At 37.7% G+C, this 20,696-nt stretch overlaps 1 protein-coding gene across 1 annotated transcript; it reads right to left on the bottom strand.

Annotated features, from left to right (window-relative positions):
• Positions 1 to 10,514: 10,514 nt before the first annotated feature.
• tspan31.L (tetraspanin 31 L homeolog) lies at positions 10,515 to 19,792 on the bottom strand. The gene is given in 6 exon segments (NM_001086181.1): positions 10,515 to 11,935; positions 12,621 to 12,731; positions 13,571 to 13,711; positions 15,973 to 16,053; positions 16,295 to 16,462; positions 19,668 to 19,792. Coding segments are annotated over 6 exon segments (639 nt in total). The 5' UTR covers positions 19,731 to 19,792; the 3' UTR covers positions 10,515 to 11,860.
• Positions 19,793 to 20,696: the final 904 nt, after the last annotated feature.

Here is a 20,696-nt window from a genome sequence, read left to right as displayed (position 1 = left end):
AGCAAGCGAAGCGAAGTTGCGCTAGCGTTGCCTATTTGCATATGGCAGGAAGTTAAAGTTCAATGGACTGATATGTTGCAGCCAATACATTACACAACCATGGGAAATGTTAATAAAATTGAGTTGTTATATTGCCCTACACATGAGCCCAGTGTATAGTTTATGTGCCATATGTTAGGAAATGTAGGGGGGAAGCTGGGTAAACAAAATTGGGCGTTTGTTTTGGGAATATCTCTCCTTTAAAAGCCTGATTGCTGGCTGGGGAGGATTTAGCCCTTAGTGAAAAACAGCGTTCAACGGACATTGATTACAGGTAATGCTAAAATGCACATTAAATATAAAACAAGTTAGGGACCGCCATTCGGGGTTTACCTTGACGTACTATGGTGGCTTATCAATTTTATGATCATAACTTTGTAACAAAATAACCCCTGTTTTGGGTACATATGCAATAGCATTTATTATACTTATATATACTTTAAAGCCTTTAGAGTGCTCCCACAACCCCCCTGTTTTGATATTATATATATATATATATATATATATATATATATATATATACATTATATATATATATATATATTATTTATATATATATATATATATATATATATATATATATATATATATATATATATATAGTTTCTCCAAAATGAGTGCACTCAAACCACAAAAACATCAATGTCTAGGTGCAGGTTAAAAAATGTCATACAATATCAATAATCACAAACCGCACTCCAAGTACTTCAAATAAACCCAAAAAAGTTTATTTCAACGTTTCAGCTCCTCTACTCGAACCACTTCCTGAAGACGGCTCGAGTAGAGGAGCTGAAACGTTGAAATAAACTTCTTTTTGTGTTTATTTGAAGTCCTTGGAGTGCGGTTTGTGATTATTATATATATATTATATATATATATATATATATATATATATATATATATATATATATATATATATATATATATAGTGAATAAAGTACCCCCTCTTGTAAAATATAACGATATTATAAGTTACCGAGGAGTTTCATGACCATATAAAAACACGAGGCCGAAGGCCGAGTGTTTTTATACAGGTCATGAAACTCTGAGGTAACTTCTAATATCCTCATATTTTACAACTGGGGGTACTTTATTTATTATAATACACAAATTTCAATGAGTCATGTGACAGAAATGACATCAGAACTCACCGTTTATAACTGATGACATCAAAACTCACCGTTTATAAGGATATAATTTACAGGATATTCATGGCTTTTGTGTATTATATATATATATATATATATATATATATATATATATATATATATATATATATATAATACACAAAAGCCATGAATATCCTGTAAATTATATCCTTATAAACGGTGAGTTCTGATGTCATTTCTGTCACATGACTCACCAAAATGTGTGTATTATAATAAAAATAGTACCCCCTGTTGTAAAATATGAGGAGATTAGAATTTACCTCGGAGTTCCATGACCTGTATAAAAGCACTCGGCCTTCTGCCTCATGTTTTTATATGGTCATGAAACTCCTCGGTAACTTATAATATCCTTATATTTTACAAGAGGGGGTACTTTATTCACTATATACAGTAATTCTTACTTAAAGAACTCCTGTAGGGGAGGGCTCCGACATTATGAGACCGGCTAATTGATCCCATCGACAGCTTCCCATCTCTAACAAAATACTCCATTTGTATTTGTAGATCTGACTGATTTGCCATCGTTTCTTCTCTTTCCTGCTGTCGTCTTTTTTCTCCAGAACATTTGAGTTCTACATTTCATAATGTGCTGCTAATTATGAAAGTTTTGAAGTGTGTGGGGTTAATTAGATCTTGAATAATAGCTGCACTGTAGAAACTGCTGAATACAACATAATGGGAAAATCAGGGATTTGTGCTTGTTGTAAAAAATGTATGTCCTTGAAGGAAGGAAATGTTTTAGATCTTATAACCGAATAAACTCAGCTTTTGAGAAAAAATGCATTTCAATAGGAAAATGGTTATCTTGTCTTATGTACAAGAATTGCAGAATTACAACAGGCACTGATTTGTATTCATATTGGTGAATCCCATGCAAGTTGTGATCATTGCAACTTTAAGTGCATCTGCAATTATTCTGGAATTCTGGGGAAAACGTACTCTATTATGGATAAAAAAATGTCACTTTGACTCCTAATATTGCACCATGAGCCAAGTTCCTAAATGACTCGTTAGATCTTCATTTTGAAACAGGTAACCAGTAAATGCATTCTATTGCCACGGGCAAAAGGAAAGTAGTTCCCATGATCCTAGAAATTCTTCAACTAATTCATTCTAGGCTTTGTACGCAAAAAAATTCTGTGCATTTTTAAATACGGTGTGCTCAGGTCAGAGTGAATACAAAATGTTTTCCCACAAAATTTCTTGTGCAGACAATTTGTTGTGTGTGCTGGCTTCAAAATTTGCATGCATGGACATGACAGCGTTAGAGGGAGCAGTGGCTCCTAGTGTACCCAGGGGTTCCAGCCTTGCATGTGCTAAATGGCTCAAAAATTAGAGGGCTTCACAAGTGACCACTTTGTTGCACCAACTTTTCATGCAGCAGATGCTGTTGCTGCTGCATGCTAAGGTCAGCCCAACTTTTTGTATTACAAGAGGATGAAAAGATTTTTTTCGTAGCGGAACTTGCTGTTTCGCGAGCAGTAAACATTTTTCCAAGTCATTGATAAAATGTTGCCATGCATTTTGTTTTGTCAGAAAAAAAATCATGTCTTTTTTACGGGGAAAAAAAAATTGAGAAAAGGTGCAAGAAATGGAAACAAAAAGAAGGAAATTGACTCAAAAATTAACCGCCACTGACTAATGCATGTTATGCAAGAAAAAAAAACACCATTGACTCTAATGAATTTGGCACAAAGAAAAACACCCAATGAGGCTAATGCATTTGGTGCTGAGAAAATCACCATTCACTGTATTGCATTTGGAGTGGAGAAAGAAAACATTGACTCAAAGCATTTGGCGCAGGGAAAAACATCATTGACTCTTTGGTGCTGAGAAAATTACCATTAACTGTAATGCATTTAGTGTGGAGAATAAAACACAGTTTATTCTAATGCATTTGGTGCAAGAAAAAACACTCATTGCCGCTAATGCGAACGTATAGGGGGTGAGAAAACCCCCCATTGAAGCAAATTCTTTTAGCTCAATAAAAAGTGCAAGAAAATATGCGTGTTGATTCGAATGCATTTGGCAAGAGAAACAGCACTCCACTCCAATGCATTTGTCGTCAGAAAACACACATTTTTCCACTGTTTTAAGAATTTTTCATTGAAACGGGGCAGTTTGACTCATCATTAGTGATGAGTCCTGGAAAATAGCACTTTGTGTATTATATGCACTTTGCCCTCTCGTGATAAATTAATTTTATAGTAATATTGAATAATTAAAGCTAAAATAATCAGTATTTGGAACAGAAGCGAAGGATCTGAGGTGAGTATATGTCTACTCTCTTTCTTTCAGACAGGACCTGTCACGTCCAATGTGAAATGCATTTGATACTGAGTTCAGAGGCATATGCCAAGACAATATCAGGAATATAACATGAAAATGATTACAGTGGCTTCACTTTGTGCTGTCATACCCATAGAAAGATGGCTAGAGGCAAGGGAAATGCCATAAATACAGATTCTTGGGGAGGATGAAAACTTTGACTGTCTCAGAGTAGATACTTATCAATGTGCCATCTGCTGAAAGCGATTAAATCTGTCATGTCTTATCTATCTATCTATGTCTGTCTCTTTCATTCACCTGCCACTGCTTAAACACAAGCACACACCTATACCCATCAATTACAAGAGGTTTTTCTATCCTTGGATCTAGTATATGCGGATGCTGCAGCAGTGCCCTCTTGTGGGGTTTCCCTAATTTTCTAAGCACAAAACTACTTTTCAGGAATGTCACCAGGATATTAGAGTGCAAACACTTTTATTAAATAATGTACATTTAAATCCAAAAGCTCGTTTCCAAGCTCTCTATGTCAGCTGGCATTTTCAGGTATCTATAATGCTCCATTGTTCTCTTACTGATCTGCTCTACCTTCTGTATCTCATCTCATAGTCCTCCTGTAACTACCTGTCAAAAAGCCAGCATAATGCATGGCCTGGTATATTTGGGTGTGATTATCAGGAAAACAGCATTTTGCTAAATCTGCAGCATCCAAAATTATTGCTGAAGCTCAATCTTGTGGGCCGATACTTGGGATGAAAAACAGAGCGATGGTTACTGTAGAACTGTACATTATACAAGTAAAAAACCCTTTTTGATATGCCTAAATGATATTCCAGGGGGTACAAAGCTGGCAGGAGTCAGTCCATATACTGTATATACATATATATATATAATATCAAAACAGGAGGGTTGTGGGAGCACTCTAAAGGCTTTAAAGTATATATATAAGTATAATAAATGCTATTGCATATGTACCCAAAACAGGGGTTATTTTGTTACAAAGTTATGATCATAAAATTGATAAGCCACCATACCACGTCAAGGTAAACCCCGATTACAGGTAATGCTAGGGACCGCCATTCGGGGTTTACCTTGATGTGGTATGGTGGCTTATCAATTTTATGATCATAACTTTGTAACAAAATAACCCCTGTTTTGGGTACATATGCAATAGCATTTATATATATATATATATATATATATATATATATATACTTTAAAGCGCTCCCACAACCCCCCTGTTTTGATATCATATATATATATATATATATATATATATATATATATATATATATATATATATATATATATATATATTTATAAAGAGACTGAAGACTTGAGTTAAAAAAATAATAAGAAAAAAAGTCCTTTGTCTGAACTATTTAAAAAATAGAACAAGAAGCAAAAATGGGCATACAGGAACAAGATTAGCCAAACCTAAAATAAGCAAGTTGTTATTCAAATCACTTGTTTAGCGTGGTTATTTAGATGTACAGTATTGTGCATTTATACTCATTGTTTGGATGTTCTTTATGGGCCTGATATTCTTGTCTTCCACTGAAATGGGGGTTTAGGCGTCCCTTAGTGATTATTAGATTAGTGTCACAAGGTTATTCAAACATGTTCTCTTTTTAGATTCAAATTAGATTTAATCATCTATCCACCGAAACCTGACCCTAATCTCACCTTTAATTTTACTACTGATGGCATGCTCATTAAACCAACTGATTTAGTACTGGGCCTCTGAATTCAATTTGGCTCTAATCACATCAACACCACAGTCACGCGTTCCCTTCTTCTCTCATGCAATGCTCAAATTCTATCCATGCCCTGATTCTCTTCCACCAAGATTACTACATCCTTCCACTAACTGGCCACACGCCCTCCATTCTCCTTTTCGTTTTGCCTAAATTTGCTGCTAGAGGAAAATAATATAACAAATCCTGGTCAGTCACTTAATGAGATATGCAACAAACTAAAAATAAAAAAGGCATTTTTTAATCACAGCAGGCTTCTAAACTCCTTTTGACAGCATAGATACCAGAGGAATGCCCTATGAATTAAGCACTATTTACATTAGGCAGTGCTAGATCCAAGATGGCTAGTTAAGCTAGTATAGAGGTATAGTAAATTACCTCTACTTTTGCCATAGTCTATTAACCTATAGCAACCAATCAGCATGAAGCACTTACTAGTCATCTATTAAAAGCAAGCATCTTATTAGCTGCTATGGGTTACTGCACCTGGGAAAACAGTGCCTTTTATTGCATATGGAGGTAAGTATTTAGTGCCCCATCGGGGAGCAGTTTGGCTGCCCCATAGCATGCTGGTTCTTCTGTACTGCCCCCTTCTATCTTTGCCCCTAAAACTGATGATGAAAATACTGACAATATCATACAAATGTAACTGCCTTATTTTAATTATCAAATCTTCCTAATAATCACTAGTAAAGTAATAACATTTTAATAAATAGTTAAATTTAAGTTACAATACTCTTTTTATATGAATTCCATTCCAATAGTGACATCTCTTTCAGTGTTAACTTTAAGAAAACAGAATTGGAAATATTAGGCATACAAGGGCTCTCTCCTAACTGCAACCCCCAGCTACTTACAAAACTCCCAACATCCCTCAACAACTGAATGGAACTGTACTTTAATAATAGCTGAAGAGAAGATGGATTATATATGATTGTGCTGAACACATATTTAGCCCCAGGCTTCTCCATTACTAAGGCTAGACATGATGGTGCATATAATTCTGTCTATTGTAGTGGCCAAGGGAATTCTTAATGTTTAACATTGCCCTTGGAATTTCTATTCCTTGCAGTTAAAATAGCAATGGCAAATAAAGCAAATCTATAGTATTATTTGCACTATCTTTCGTTTTGCAGTCATCTGTACTTAATGCAGAATGCATGGATGAACAATTTGAACACAGCTGCAGTTGTTTCATGCCTTTAGTCTCATTAGAGATCAGAAGAATTTGCTATGGTTGGAATGTAGATATCTGTAACAGTCCTGCTTTTATTGGGTGCAAAATCCAACTGGAGCATGGAGCCACTAAGGAACAAATAGGAAAGCCAAAAGGAAAATTGCAACCTAAAATTAAGGCAAAGCAGAGAGGCAAGGAGATAAAATGCACACAGGTAAAAAAATCTAATTGTAGGGATTCAAGAGAGGTAAGGGGTCATAGCATACAGTAGTTCTGTAGAAATACAGCCAGGGGTTGGTCAAAACGAAGGTTGTATAAATGATGAGAGATGGAGAAAGTGGAAAGTCAGACTTTGATAGGCCGTGATATAAAGGTTTAGGGATGTGAGGAGTATAACTGCCTCTGCAAATATTCAGCAATTGCTATCAGTACTGTAACTTGTCTCATCCGGACTCTAACCATCGGGGGGGGGGGTTAGGTACACAGCTTTTAGAAGCATTCTTGGAATTTGTGCAGAAAATCCAGTGGCCAAAGATCAGCTGGGCCGGTGGTATTTGGGGACATTTTAGTGAGTACTAAGGAGAGTGAATTAACAGCACTGGAAGGGATAAGCATAATTGGGACCTTATAGCAGTTAACATCTGCCATCTACTACCTCTGGCAAATACTGCAGTAATACTATACTACTCCAATATCAGTTCAACATGTGCTTCTGCTACATAGTGTCCGTTAGGTGCTGCAGTTACACTTTTTTATATATTATATAGGTCTGCGTATAAAATTAGGCCTCAGGAAAGCGCTCATCATGGATGGGGTATGTGCATGGGTGCCAAGATGTAGGCACAGGGACTATATGGATGCTTATATGTGAATGCATAGACAAAAACCTGGAGAATGCATGCAGAACTGTGTTAATAATGTTGCTCACAAACATAATATAACTGCTCACCAACATAATTATAATGTTCACCAACATGGAGTGGTAGGCTTTAGATGATGAAATCCCCAAATCTTTGCAAGTGTATGTGGATGTTGCAATATTTGTGTTGGAGTGATAGCGTACCCCTCCCCATCTTTACTTCTTAGAGACCCAGCCACTCTGAGATCCACTCTTTTTAGCACTACACACCTTTCCCATAGTTATGTTGTCCAGTCCATTTTCTGAAAACGATAACATTTCTAAGTTTCAACATTGGATGTTTTCTTTGTACTATTTGCACTAAATATAGTGTTAACATGATTTGCAAATCGCCACAGTTTTCCACCTTGTCGCTCATACATTTAGAGTCTTTGGTATTCTTAATTTGTTTTTCCAAATCTACTCTGGGCAAATTAAAATCAAGTTGCCTTCGAAGCTTACATTGTTGCCCTTTAATACTCTCTCTCATTCGAGACATGCAATAGACAGCATCAAGCTAGAACCCTGTAAGGATTCTATTTTTATTGATTGCTAAGGATTGCATAGAGGCAGACAAAAGCTTGTGTAAAGCTTTATGTAGAATAATCTATTCGCCACCTAAAACCTGCTGAATTGCTGTTTAAGTCAATGGGAGACGTCCAGGGATCAATTTGGAGTTGTTTGCAGCCTTCCTGTTATTTGAGTTTTCAGGTCGATTTAATTCATCCAAGTTTGAAAAATTTGATTTTTTTTAAATAAATTTTGAATTTATGGGAGTTTTTAAAAACTCACATGATTTTGAAATTCAACCTTTGATAAACGTGCCTCTAAATTAAGGGCTGGCTATACTGCTATGCTTCTTTTGCGTCCAAATAAAGAAAAAAAACTTCGGAGAACTAGAAATATACAAGTGTCATGCAAAAAACTATATTTCAGCAGTGTTTGTAGTTTCTAGTAACAGGGATAATTGCGAAGATCATCAGAATCAAGGATTGCCATTGGTGGTTAGTGCCAGACTGCTATTCAAGATCCCACATAAACTCCACATCTGATCTCAAGACAGTGCAACCTCTTTAGGGAGAAAGCTTAGCGTTTCCAAAAGCCACCTCAATAGCTAAAGCCAGCTAAAGTCTTTCATATCTCTGGCCATACATGGTATGTTCTGGAGAGTTGTGTACAGGAGCATTGGCATGAAAATTAAAGATTTATATAGATCTTTACTCAATTACCTTTTGCTGCAGTAAACATATTATGATTGTCAGGATACTAATAATAATCTAAAGTCATAAGGATCTTACAATAAAAACATCAATATACAATCTAGTTTTAGTTTCAAGGGAAGAGACAGAACTCTGGAAAATACTGGGAATAAAAACTAGATAGTTGTGTAAACTTACCTCAATGGTCTTTCCTGGGTTGTCATTGGCAAGAAGGTGGTCTCAGATACAGGCATTTAGCTTGTGACATCCACTAAAATATTATGTACTGGGGTGGAACCTGTCTGATATGAGGTGAAGCAGGGGTGAGAGTTTACAAAATAAGAAAAAAATTCATTCAATAAAATAATGTTTTGGTCTGGATAATGCTTGTTTATAAAGATAGTAGAATCTTGGCAGAATCACTAGTATTTCATACTTAGAGAACTATGGTCGAATTACAAAGATGTTACCTGAAACAAACAATATTACACTGGATAATTTAAATTAGATTTAAATTAGATAATAGGACAAAAAAACTAAAGGAAACACAATGTAGTGGTAAAAGCCAGAGATAGAAAGAGCGTGGAATTGGTGATATTGCGCCTCTACTGGTCACAGCTACATACAATTGGTTCAAGCAACCAAATGATCACAAACATACCAAAATCGGAACACTTTATTGGAGTACATCTTTTCATAGGGCAATTATTAAGACACTGCGACAGGGTCAAATCAGTTGTATTGAAATTTCCTAACTAAAGGAATGGGCATGTAACAGCATTTAGTCAAAGGGATAGGGATCAGTTCTGCAAAATCATTCATGAGACCTAGTGATAACAACCTGCACAGACATGACGAATGCTTCCAAACAAGCAGACAATCAAAGAATTTCTTTCATGGCTGGCCAACATTATCCATTTGGTGCCCCCTATTTTAAGACCTAGTGCATGCTGGCATTACTAAATACTTGGATACTGCAAGAGAAACAAATAGTACTGTTTATTGAGAAGGAAAGCATGGCAAGAGGCATAAAAATGTCTGCACGCACTTTGATCTGGAGCCAAGGCCTTCAGCTGGACGGCTTTACATAAAGCTGGCCATATATCTGCTCGTTTGGTGAGGTCAGCAAACAAGTGATCTTTACCTGACTTGGACACCAACACGGTGGGTCAAATCAGAATAATCCAAAATGTTAAGCCAATAATGATATATGATAATTAGGGTCGTATGAACATGCAGATTTGCTCCTGCCTAATGGGATTTTCAAACCTGCCCGATACATTTCTGCCTAAATAGTTTACTATCAATGAGGTAGGACCCTCCAAGGGCCCCATACACGGGTCCACATGTTGCAACATATACATATATATATTTATTTATTTAAAGTCCAGTGTATGCACTCTTGCCAGATTATAGATATTCCTGGGTTCAAGGGTCAAAATTGCTTCATATAATGTTTCAGAAGGACCCTCACTCCATTTTCTTGTCAAACAACTGTGCTTTATTTAATGCATATCCGACGTTTCGGGCTGCATTAGGGCCTTTCTCAAGCATCCTTGAGAAAGGCCCTAGTGGGGGCAGAAACGTCGGATATGCATTAAATAAAGCACAGTTGTTTCACAAGAAAATGGTGTGCGGGTCCTTCTGAAACATTATATATATTTATCTATATTCATCTACCTATGGCCACAGCTTTAAAGTGAACATCAAGGGCTACCCATTTAACAACTTATTATTTAAACAGCAGGGATAACTTACAAGCATAGGTGCTACATTTCACATATCAGTGTTGCTGATGGATGCACATTAGCACCTATGTATGTAAATCAGCAGCAGTGTCTGTAATTATTAGTGTCAGTTTTCCCATATGCTGAAACTAACAGAAAAGAAACCTACAAACAAGACAACACTGTTCTGCAACTGAAATGAGCCCACCTTCCTCATATACTGTAGCACAGCAGCACTGAGTGTTAATGACAACTGCCTCACTTTGCTTCAGAGTTTCTCTTTAATAAGTCATAGTTCCATGTTGCAGTAGATCACATTTTCACATACACGTTATTGTTACAAAGAATGGGGCAACTTTTCAATCCCTTTAAATTGGGTCACTTGTCCGTTTCTGTATAGGCCTATATCATCAGCAACATTTCTGTCACAAAAGGACAATGCTGCAGATTGTCACCACATGAAGCATTGCAGCAATAATTCATTGAATACCAGTGGAAAAGAACTGTCAAGCGACACATTTTATAGTCCATAATCTTACCAGGTAACTTAAAATACTTAAAGCAGTCAGGGAAGCCATAACCCACTTCTTCTGTTTATTGACCTAATGCCTTCACTCTTCTTTTGCCACTACTTAAAGGGGAACTCCGCTTCCAAACAAAACTTTGATAAAGAGGCCCACATAGCACAGAAACCCCTAATATACGCATCACAGTTACCCGTTTCTTCAAAAGTATAGTTAACATTTCTTCTCTTTCTGCATCATTTGAAATCCTGGCAGGGAAGGAGGGACTAAACACTGATGTTGCAAATTGTAACAACTTCTCCACAGCTTACAGACAACATGCAGGAACTACAAACCCACAATGCATTGCACTATGATGTTCCTTTCCTTATTGAAATCACATGTGCAGGGAATTGTGGGGTTTGGAGGATGCAGGCTAAGGATAGCTGGTTGTTGATACAAAGTAACAGTAGTCAGCCAGCTCAGCAAAGTAGTCAGATAGATCAGCAGGGGGCTAGGCTTAGGGAACTGTTCCAAACCATTAAAAATCATGAAAAGTCTGCATATTTTTAATTGATGTATATTGCAAAGTTGCTTGAAATCATGTTGTTTGTGTGGAGTTCCCCTTTAAACTGTATTATTTAAAAAAAAACATCATCTCAAGAACAATAGGCCTGTATTCTTGTATATATAAATATATGTATATGTACACTGGCCCATCATCCAATCCGCTCTTTAAAAGAATAGCAAAGAAAAAGTGACCCCTTGTTTCACATCTTGTGAAGGACTCAGCATTCCATATAGATTGCAGTTTGCATTTTAAAATATTAAAAACTACTGCGTTTTTTAAATGTCCTTTTAAGACCCCACACCCATGCACAACGTCTATTTAATTCATGAACACTTGCAAATGTGATCCGATTGCATTCTTGAAGGAAGCTCCAATTTCTTGAGGTTTAGCCAGGGGTCTGCTTCTCCCCATCACATGTCCTTGCATGACGGAACATGTTGCCCATAGGGGAGAAGTGATCTGCAAAGGAATGAGGCTGATACAGGAGAAGAAACTACATGATTGACGAGTCAGGAAGCAAAAATAGAAAGAGTACTATAGAAAAGCACTGGGGTTTGCACGGGGATCCTTCTGATTCCTATAGCGGAAAGCAAGCCACACACCGAGAATCTGTTAAAGAGACAGACCAGAAAATAAGTTATCAATAAATAAATCTTTCTATTTTAACCTTTTTTTTTTTTTTTAATTTTTTAAAAGCTAAATTATATTTCACAAAATAAAACAGGAATTCATTAAATTGAGTAAGGGCCTCCTCCATACACAGACAGATATTAATTGGCGACATATTAAATCAGCAGCTTATTGGGCAGTGTATGGGGGCCCTCCGACTTCCCTGATTGTCATCTGTTTAAAAATCCCGTTGGATCGAGGACCGCATAGGTTCGGCCCTCGTTGTGATCCGATCGTTGGGCCCTAGGGCCCACAATCAGATCAGCACAATATACCTTGATATCACCCGTCAAGGTGGGTACATCTGGGAGAGATCTCCCTATGTATGGCCAGCTTTAGTGCTGTAATAGTAGCAAACTATTCACATCAAACATATGGAAACTTTTGCAACTGGTATTGACAGTAGAAACAGAAAGACTTGTAGCATAAACACAATATTGCAGGGGTTCACTGATCCATACATTTCTACTGTAATCCCTTATATATTCATTTTTCGCATGACATGTCTGCAGTCAGCAACTCCCAAATTCACAGAAATGTTGTAGCTATTATAAAAAGACATTGTTTCAGATTAATATATTAAAAATAAACTTTGGTCTAAAAGTAAATCTAGAAGGAAAGTTACCTCTGTAAAACTGAAGAAAAGTCCAACGCCTCCCAGGATTTTCAGTGCTTCATCTGCATGATTTAACATTTTATCCCCACAGCTCGGGCATTTGTGAGGGTCTGAACAGACCTGCACAAGATAGGAGTCAACCATTAACCTTTATTATATGAATTTCCTTTAGAGAATGAGCTCTGTCAGATTTGCTTGGGCAGGTTGGAAAATTTCAACAAATCATCCTGAGCTCCTTCAAGACCTTCAACTGTATGTAGCTTTGAACTGATGTGAGTCCTAAGATTTGTACAATGATTTCTATAAATGTGGGACTGGACTCCCTTTGGCATGACTGGCCAAAGAACATCCTGCTCTATATAAAATAGATATAGGTGATACTATCCCAAGATGATTCAAATCAGGTGCAGGTCACATTTTTTTTTTCACCTGTGTATCATTCATTTGCAGCTACATACAGAAAACCTGCATAAACACCCCTATGTTAAGTGTACATCATGTACCTGAAATTATAAATTTCCCATTACAATTAAGCAAAGTAAGCATTCCTTTACAGTGATAAATGGCACAGACTTAAAACAGGGTGCACTTATTTTGTTCCAATTGTAAGACAAACAATCAATTCAGCTATCAATGATTACTTTCTGCCAAACCGCAGGATGTCAGAAAACCTTTGTTTGTCAATAAAGTATTTGCCCCATTCCCCACCCTGCGTACAGTTCTTCAAAAAATCCTTCCCCCAACTTTTTATTTGTTTGACATTATACTTGTGCTTTTTTCTCTCATGTCCCTACTCATTCTTGTCACTCTCCTGCTGTATGTACCACTAGGCAGTAAAACTGATGGGGATTGGCTGGCATTCAAACCGCTGCATGAGCAAGTCATGCCTTGAATGAACAGCACTGCCAAAGAGTAAGTAGCAAAATGTTTTGATGCCAGATCTTTACATAAGGAAATACCTGAATGCAGAGAGCAACATCCTGTTTAAACTCATCCCTGCCCTCTGTAGTGTTTAAAAAGCCACAGCAATCCAATGTTTTTTCTAGATTCAGTCTTGTCTCATTGCTCATCCGGTTCCATGTTGTATTCAGTAAATACTCCTGCACAGGAAAATTAAAATTAATTACTCAAGGTCATTTAACTTGATTCCGAAGTAGCTAATAAAAATGCACTCGTTAATTCTCTCCATTATTCCTGCCCTCCCCTATTAATCATCTATACCATGTACAGAAACAGCACACACACTATTAGGTGGGATTGGTTTTATTTTTTGTAAGATTATTGTATTTCAAAGGGTTGTTCACCTTTTAAACACTTGTTTCAGTTCTTGTTTTTTGATTATTCACCAGAAATAAAGACTTTTTCCAATTGATTTCCATTCTGAACTGTTACAACTGTTACATTAGTTGATACATTTCTCAGCAGTAAATGTGGAATATTATCAAATATTGTATCAATTATAACAGCTGCCTTTAATGAAACCGAGATTTTGTGATGTGCAGTCGAGTTTTTCTGGACCCGCACTCCCCCAATCACCCAGCCCGCTCCGTCCCCTCTATGTATAGACCCACGCCCGCCCACGATGATGTCACGAAAGGGGCAGGGCAGACGAGTCTATAAATTACTGGGCCAGAAGCCAGAATTATGAGGTTGCAGGTGGGGAGAAGGGAAGGGAGCACCCTAAGATTTTTTTTGTGGCTGCCGGCTCGAAACCGTCCTACCAGCAGGTCCCAGGCCAGCCCGCACATCACTACAGGGATTCTGCTCAGCGGGGTCAAAGAGAACTAATTTATCAACTAATGTTGACAAAAGAGCTGCTTCAGAAAGACAAAGGAAGGTGAAAAATGAAAATGTAATCTTCAATATTAGAAAAATGGTCACAAATAGAAAGTGAACTTTCTGGTGAACTATCTGAAACTGAACTACAAAAACATGTTGGAAGGTGACCATCCCCTTTCAGGAAATTTTCCAAGAAGTCCTTGGCATATGCCATAAAAGGACCTGTTCCAGAACCTTGGGTCACCCAGATGTTGCTTGACTACATCTCCCAGCATCCTTCAACTGTGTTGTCACAAGGTGTGTGCAGAATTCATACACATCCAACCTGTGGCCCACCATCTGCTCCTCAAAAACAACTCCTAACTCACCACCTAGAGGAACTCTGATCAGAGACATTCCTGGATTAAAAACCCTATTTTCTACTGTTTATTCATCTCTTTATGCCTCAGTAGTTTAATCCCACTGAATGGTGGGATGCTAGCAAGAACCATGCATTCACAGTATCAGAAGAATTACGCATCATTACTATAATACTTGATATAGTAGTGGCCATTTGGCTCTCTTTTACTATATATATATATATATATATATATATATATATATATATATATATATATATATATATATATATATATATATATATATATATATATATATATATATAAATAAAGGCTAGGCATACTTTTCTTATTCTCTAGACTTTTGGGGGGGGAGAAGACTACAATATACTTATTCGTGTGGGTATCTGAAAGCAGACAGTGTTTACGCACAAAGCCACTTGCAAGCAACTCTCCAAAGAAGCGTCTGACAACACAGACTGAGCTTTGTACCGACTAGGGGCTTAGCATTTCTTGATTATTAGCAGCCAAAGGAAAGATGTTTGTGTCATTCTTAGAACAGGCTATAAATGTTACAGGTATTGAAGGACATTTATCTGCTGCCACCATTTGTAGTGTACACCTGCTGATGGAGCGGATTGTATTAAACAATTTTATACTCATGAGGTCTTGGTAACACAAGTGTAAAATTGTGGTTGTTCAAGTACCATTCACAATACACTTTAACTCTAGCAGAAGAAGAGGCAAATAATCGGGTGCACAGATGCAAGGGAGGCTGGCTCAAGCAGTTGTGCATTTCAGGGCTCCCTTTTCATGTTACACTTACCCCATGCAACGGACTAGCACCAAATAAATGCACATTAGAAATGATGCAATTCACACTCAAAAAATGCAAACACATCTTGAGCAAAGTTCCACTGAATATGGATTTTTCTCTCCTTCTTCTTAGTTATGCCCTGCTCTCCCACACTCCTCTCTCACCTGAGACATAGTTATCAAAGAGTGAAAGCCAGCTATATCCCAGACAGGGAAAAATCTGGCTAAATCAGATCAATTTGGATGGTTTCTAAATAAGCTGACTGTGCTCAAATGACATCTTTAAGTAAATGTCATTTGTTTTGCAGGTTTTTGTCCACTTTAAGCAGATCCAGTAGAGATACATATGACTAAACTTTTCATTGGGTGACATTGACAATGGTTTGAGCTCTAACAAGCAAAACTGATTTAGCAGCCAAAACACTTACCTGCTGTGATCTATTCATCGCTAAACATGAACATGAGACAATAAACTGAAATATAAAGACCAGAATCAAAACAACCATATACTGGGTAACGTGTTAAGGAAATCGCTTATTATTGATTATACAAACAAAGTGATCATTTATTAAAATAATCAGAGACATTTAGCAAATCCAGAACACTAACATTCTGTGGAGCAGGTAATACACTTTAGAAAACCTGAGGCATAAAGGAGATACAGGTTTTGACTGACTTGCTGGATATTCCAGTGGAGACTCTCACTCTCTGCCCTTCACTTGGTCACTTAACACACAGCACAAAGGATACAATAAAGAGCATCACTTGGTGATGACTGACGGCCCCAATCAAACCAATGATAGCGATGAGTAGAAGGAAAACTCCAATGGCAATCACTCCGCCAATGATGTGTATACTGGAGACGATTCCAAAGCCTTTACCCCATGCTGCGACGATAATCAACAGCACACCCACCAGCTAGGAAAGAGAGAAGAAACAAAATGGACACAATAATATAAAAACAGTATAAAATTGCTGCTTTTTTTTGCATTTTATCCAGGGCTTGTCAGACGGACTATGGGGTGACATACTGATACAACACTGGGCATCATGGTCTTTAACAGAATTGAAATAATGACCCACTTCTGCTGTATAGTTAAAATTTAAACAGTGAATTATTATGAGATCCAGCTTTCTTTTACCCCTTTTCCTCCCACTTTAGATTTGCAGAGTCATTACACCCAGACTGAATAAAGCACATATTGATGTTGCTCGGTGTAACTAGAATTCCAAACCATTGTGTCAGCCAAAACTTGCAAACACTGCATTTTAAATCTTTGTTTGACACAAATGAAGGCTACTCAAAGTTTGCTAATGTATCTCCTAGTCACAGTGTTTATATGGCACTGACACATTCACGCAGCACTTTACAGAGATTATTCATCATTCACATCAGTCCCTGCCCTAATGGAGCTTACAATCTAAGGTACCCGTCATGGTATCCTGTACAGATAAGCACTGCAGCTCTGGGATTCACTTGTTTACAGAGGACCAAGCCTGCATGGAACGGTTTACTACACTGGGTCACATCAGTCTCCAATGTCAGCCAAACAAATCAATGTGCTATAAGTACTGTCTGCTACTAAAGGCCCAGGAGTAATTCAGCAGGATCTCTAAAGAGGTGGTTCACCTTTGGGCTAACATTTTAATATGTTATAGAATGTCCAATTTCTAGCAACTTCACAATTGATCTTAATTATTTCTATCATATAGTTTTTGAGTTATTTGCCTGGCTCTTTTGTCTTTTTCTAGCTTTCAAATGGGGGTCACTTACCCCATTTAAAAAAAATGTTTTATTATCACTACTTTTTAAGAACACATCTTTCTATTCAGGGCCTCTCCTGTTCATATTTCATTCTATTATTCAAATCAGTGCATGGTTGCTAAGGTAATTCAGACTGTAGCATCTAGATTGCTGAAATTGCAAACTGGAGATCCGCCGAGTAAAAAGCTAAATATCTCAAAAAATGCAAATAACAAAAATCAACAGCATATTGTGTCAGAATATCAATCTCTACATCAGTGATCCCCAACCAGTGGCTCGTGAGCAATATGTTGCTCTTCAATCCCTTCAATGTTGCTCCCAGTGGCCTCAAAGCAGGTGCTTATTTTTGACTTCCAGGCTTGAAGGCAAGTTTTGGTTACATAAAAACACAGGTGTACTGCCAACCAGAGTCTCGTGTAGGCTGCCAGTCCACATAGGTGCTACCAATCACAGCCCTTATTTGGCAACTCCGTTGACTTTTTCCATGCTTGTATTGCACCCCAACTCTTTTTACATTTGAATGCAGCTCATGGGTAAAGGTTGAGGATCCCTGTTCTACACTATACTTAAAGGACCAGTCACACTCTACCCTTTTCCATCTGCGGATCTATCCCTCAGAAACTGTACTATGCTTAAAGTGGACTTGTCACCCAGACACAAAAAGCTGTATAATAAATGTCCTTTTCAAATGAAACATGAAATAAAATTTCTATATTTTATTAAAGCATTCATAGCTGTTGTAAGCTCATTTAAACATCTCAGCTGTCAATAAAATATTGTCTGCCCCTCCTCAATGCCCTGGGCATAGAGGCGAGGTAGACAATTACTTTCACTTTCCATTCAGCACTTTTTAGACATTGCTGCTCTCCCCACATTCCCCTGTTCTCTTTACCATTTAATTGTGTAGCCAGGGCATGGGGATGGACATGGGGTCCCCCATTCTGGTGCACAAACAAGATTCTGAGATGATGCAAGGCTTGTCTTAATAACAGTGTCCACAAAATTTCCCAGCTGCCCCAAGTCATGTGCTCTGATAAACTTCAATGACACTTTACTGCTGTACTGCAAGTTGGAGTGATATCACCCCCCTCCCCCCCCAGCAGCCAAACAAAAGAACAATGGGAAGGTAACCAGATAACAGCTCCCTAACACAAGATAACAGCTGTCTGGTAGATCTCAGAACAGCACTCAATAGTAAAAACCCATGTCCCACTGAGACACATTCAGTTACATTGATAAAGAATAACAGCAGCCTACCAGAAAGCATTTCTCTCCTAAAGTGCAGGCACAAGTCACATGACCAGGGGCAGCTGGGAAATTGACAAAATGTCTAGCCCCAGGTCAGATTTCAAAATTGAATATAAAAAAAAAATCTATTTGCTCTTTTGAGAAATGGATTTCAGTGTAGAATTCTGCTGGGAGTAGCACTATTAACTGATGCATTTTGAAAAAAACATGTTTTCCGATGACAGGATCCCTTTAAAGTTAAAGTAAAAAAAAACCTTATTTCCTCCCTCATTTTATACAGTTTTTGTGGTCCCATCAATACAGAATGCATAATTTTCCTGATTTTACACTAATCTTTTCTTGTCCCCTAAAAAATGTAAAATGGGGGTTCTGCTGTATTTTAAACGCTTGTATAGCAGAACTTTCTACATGACATGTCATTTTAGGCATTGACTGATATACAATGAGAGCTGATGTATGACATACAAAGGAAAGTGTATGTAAAGAGATAAATGGTCTATAAAAGTAGTATAAAGCAAATACAGTGGATGAAATGCATATTATAATATGTAAGCACAGGTTTATGGGGGGTCTTAATGAAAGGATCACCAAGAGTACAAACATCCACCTCTGCCCAACATCAGGGATGACGTCACACAGTCACGTGTTCCTGCATTTCCTGATCATCCTAAAATCTGGATTAAACCAAGTGACATATATAAGAATTGTCTATTTTCCTAATCAGGCTACTATTTTAATATTACGTATGGCATTTAGTATTTATTTTGTACTTCAGGTTTCATTAACATAATGCTTTAAGTCACGTGTCAGTGGAGACTAAATAACAGGAAGGAAACTGCACATAGCGGACATTACATTCTCTGGCATCCTGGCAGGGCTGAGGCTAAAGAATGACACAGGCTTTACAATCACCAATGAGAACACACACATACACGGAGGGGACAAGCGTTTCTAACACAAAAGGCAAGAGGACAAAGGGGCAGGAAGTCGACGGGGGTAAAGTCCACTAGGGAGGGGTGTATCAATTTACACTGAGGGAAGAAAGGGCAATAGATAAAGGCTGCCAGAGGGAGACCGTCCTAAAAGTCATTTGTCGGTCTGAGTACTTACCATGTACACCACATTGAGCGCACACAGCGCATTTTTGGAACACGTGAAACCCCCGCAAACCATCTTTCTCCCACCACCGGGTCAACCCGGTCTTCCCAGCTCGCTCAGCTTTCGGGATTTTTTTTTCTAAAGCTTTCAGCCCCGCTAGCCTCTGACGTCACCACATTATTCCGATTGGTTGAGTGTGGGCGATTTCTGAATGTTCATTGGCTGGGCTACACACTCTCTTTTGCGGAAGGGGTAATGCAAATCGTGGCGTGAGGTTGTATAAAAGCGCGCGCGACGATGGCGGCCATGTTGGTACTCTCAGCCACTCCCTGCTGTTGTTTGAGCTAATGAAGTTCCTGTTTTCTCTTCGAGCTTTTTTTAATTGGTGCCAATAGAAAGGTTATCAGATTATTGATAGAATAAAGAGTACCAATTGTAATCCAAATTGCTGCACTGCACTGATTTCAAAGGGATTGCAATTAAATTAAGCAAGCGTATTCTTTGAAATTGGATTTAATAAAATCTCACACAATACCTGGTGAATTGAATTCCCCCTTCAGTCTTCTAATTAAATAATATGGGAAAATTTGCAATTGGTCATCTTTTTTCAATGTTGTGGTTTAAAACATATGAAATGCTGTCTTGACGCAGTCATTGGTGCATGGCCATCAAAAAGTGTGTTATAATGTACGTGCACCCTTATTGTAAAATATCAGGTTACTGACCCGTCGCTGAAGATTTCCATAAATTAAGGCATGAGGCTCAAAGCCAATGACATCACAAAGCACTGTATATAGTAAATAATGAGCCCCCTCAGTAAAATATAAGGATATTATAAAATACAGAGGAGTTCTGTGATTGTATAAAGGCACAAGGCCAAAGATTTTATGCAGGTCATGGAATTCCAAGATAATTTTTAATAGTTTACAATAGCGCAGTATATTATTTATCATAATACACACAGTCAGGGAATCCACAGAGAAAACAGAAGACACTTAGTAACACTTGGGGGCACATTTACTCAGTTCAAGTGAAGGAATA

Source organism: Xenopus laevis, chromosome 2L (genome assembly GCF_017654675.1).
Source record: "Xenopus laevis strain J_2021 chromosome 2L, Xenopus_laevis_v10.1, whole genome shotgun sequence".
NCBI classification, from domain to species: Eukaryota; Metazoa; Chordata; class Amphibia; order Anura; family Pipidae; genus Xenopus; species Xenopus laevis.
Note: the sequence above shows the minus strand (reverse complement) of the source record. Positions and strands in the feature narration are given on the sequence as shown.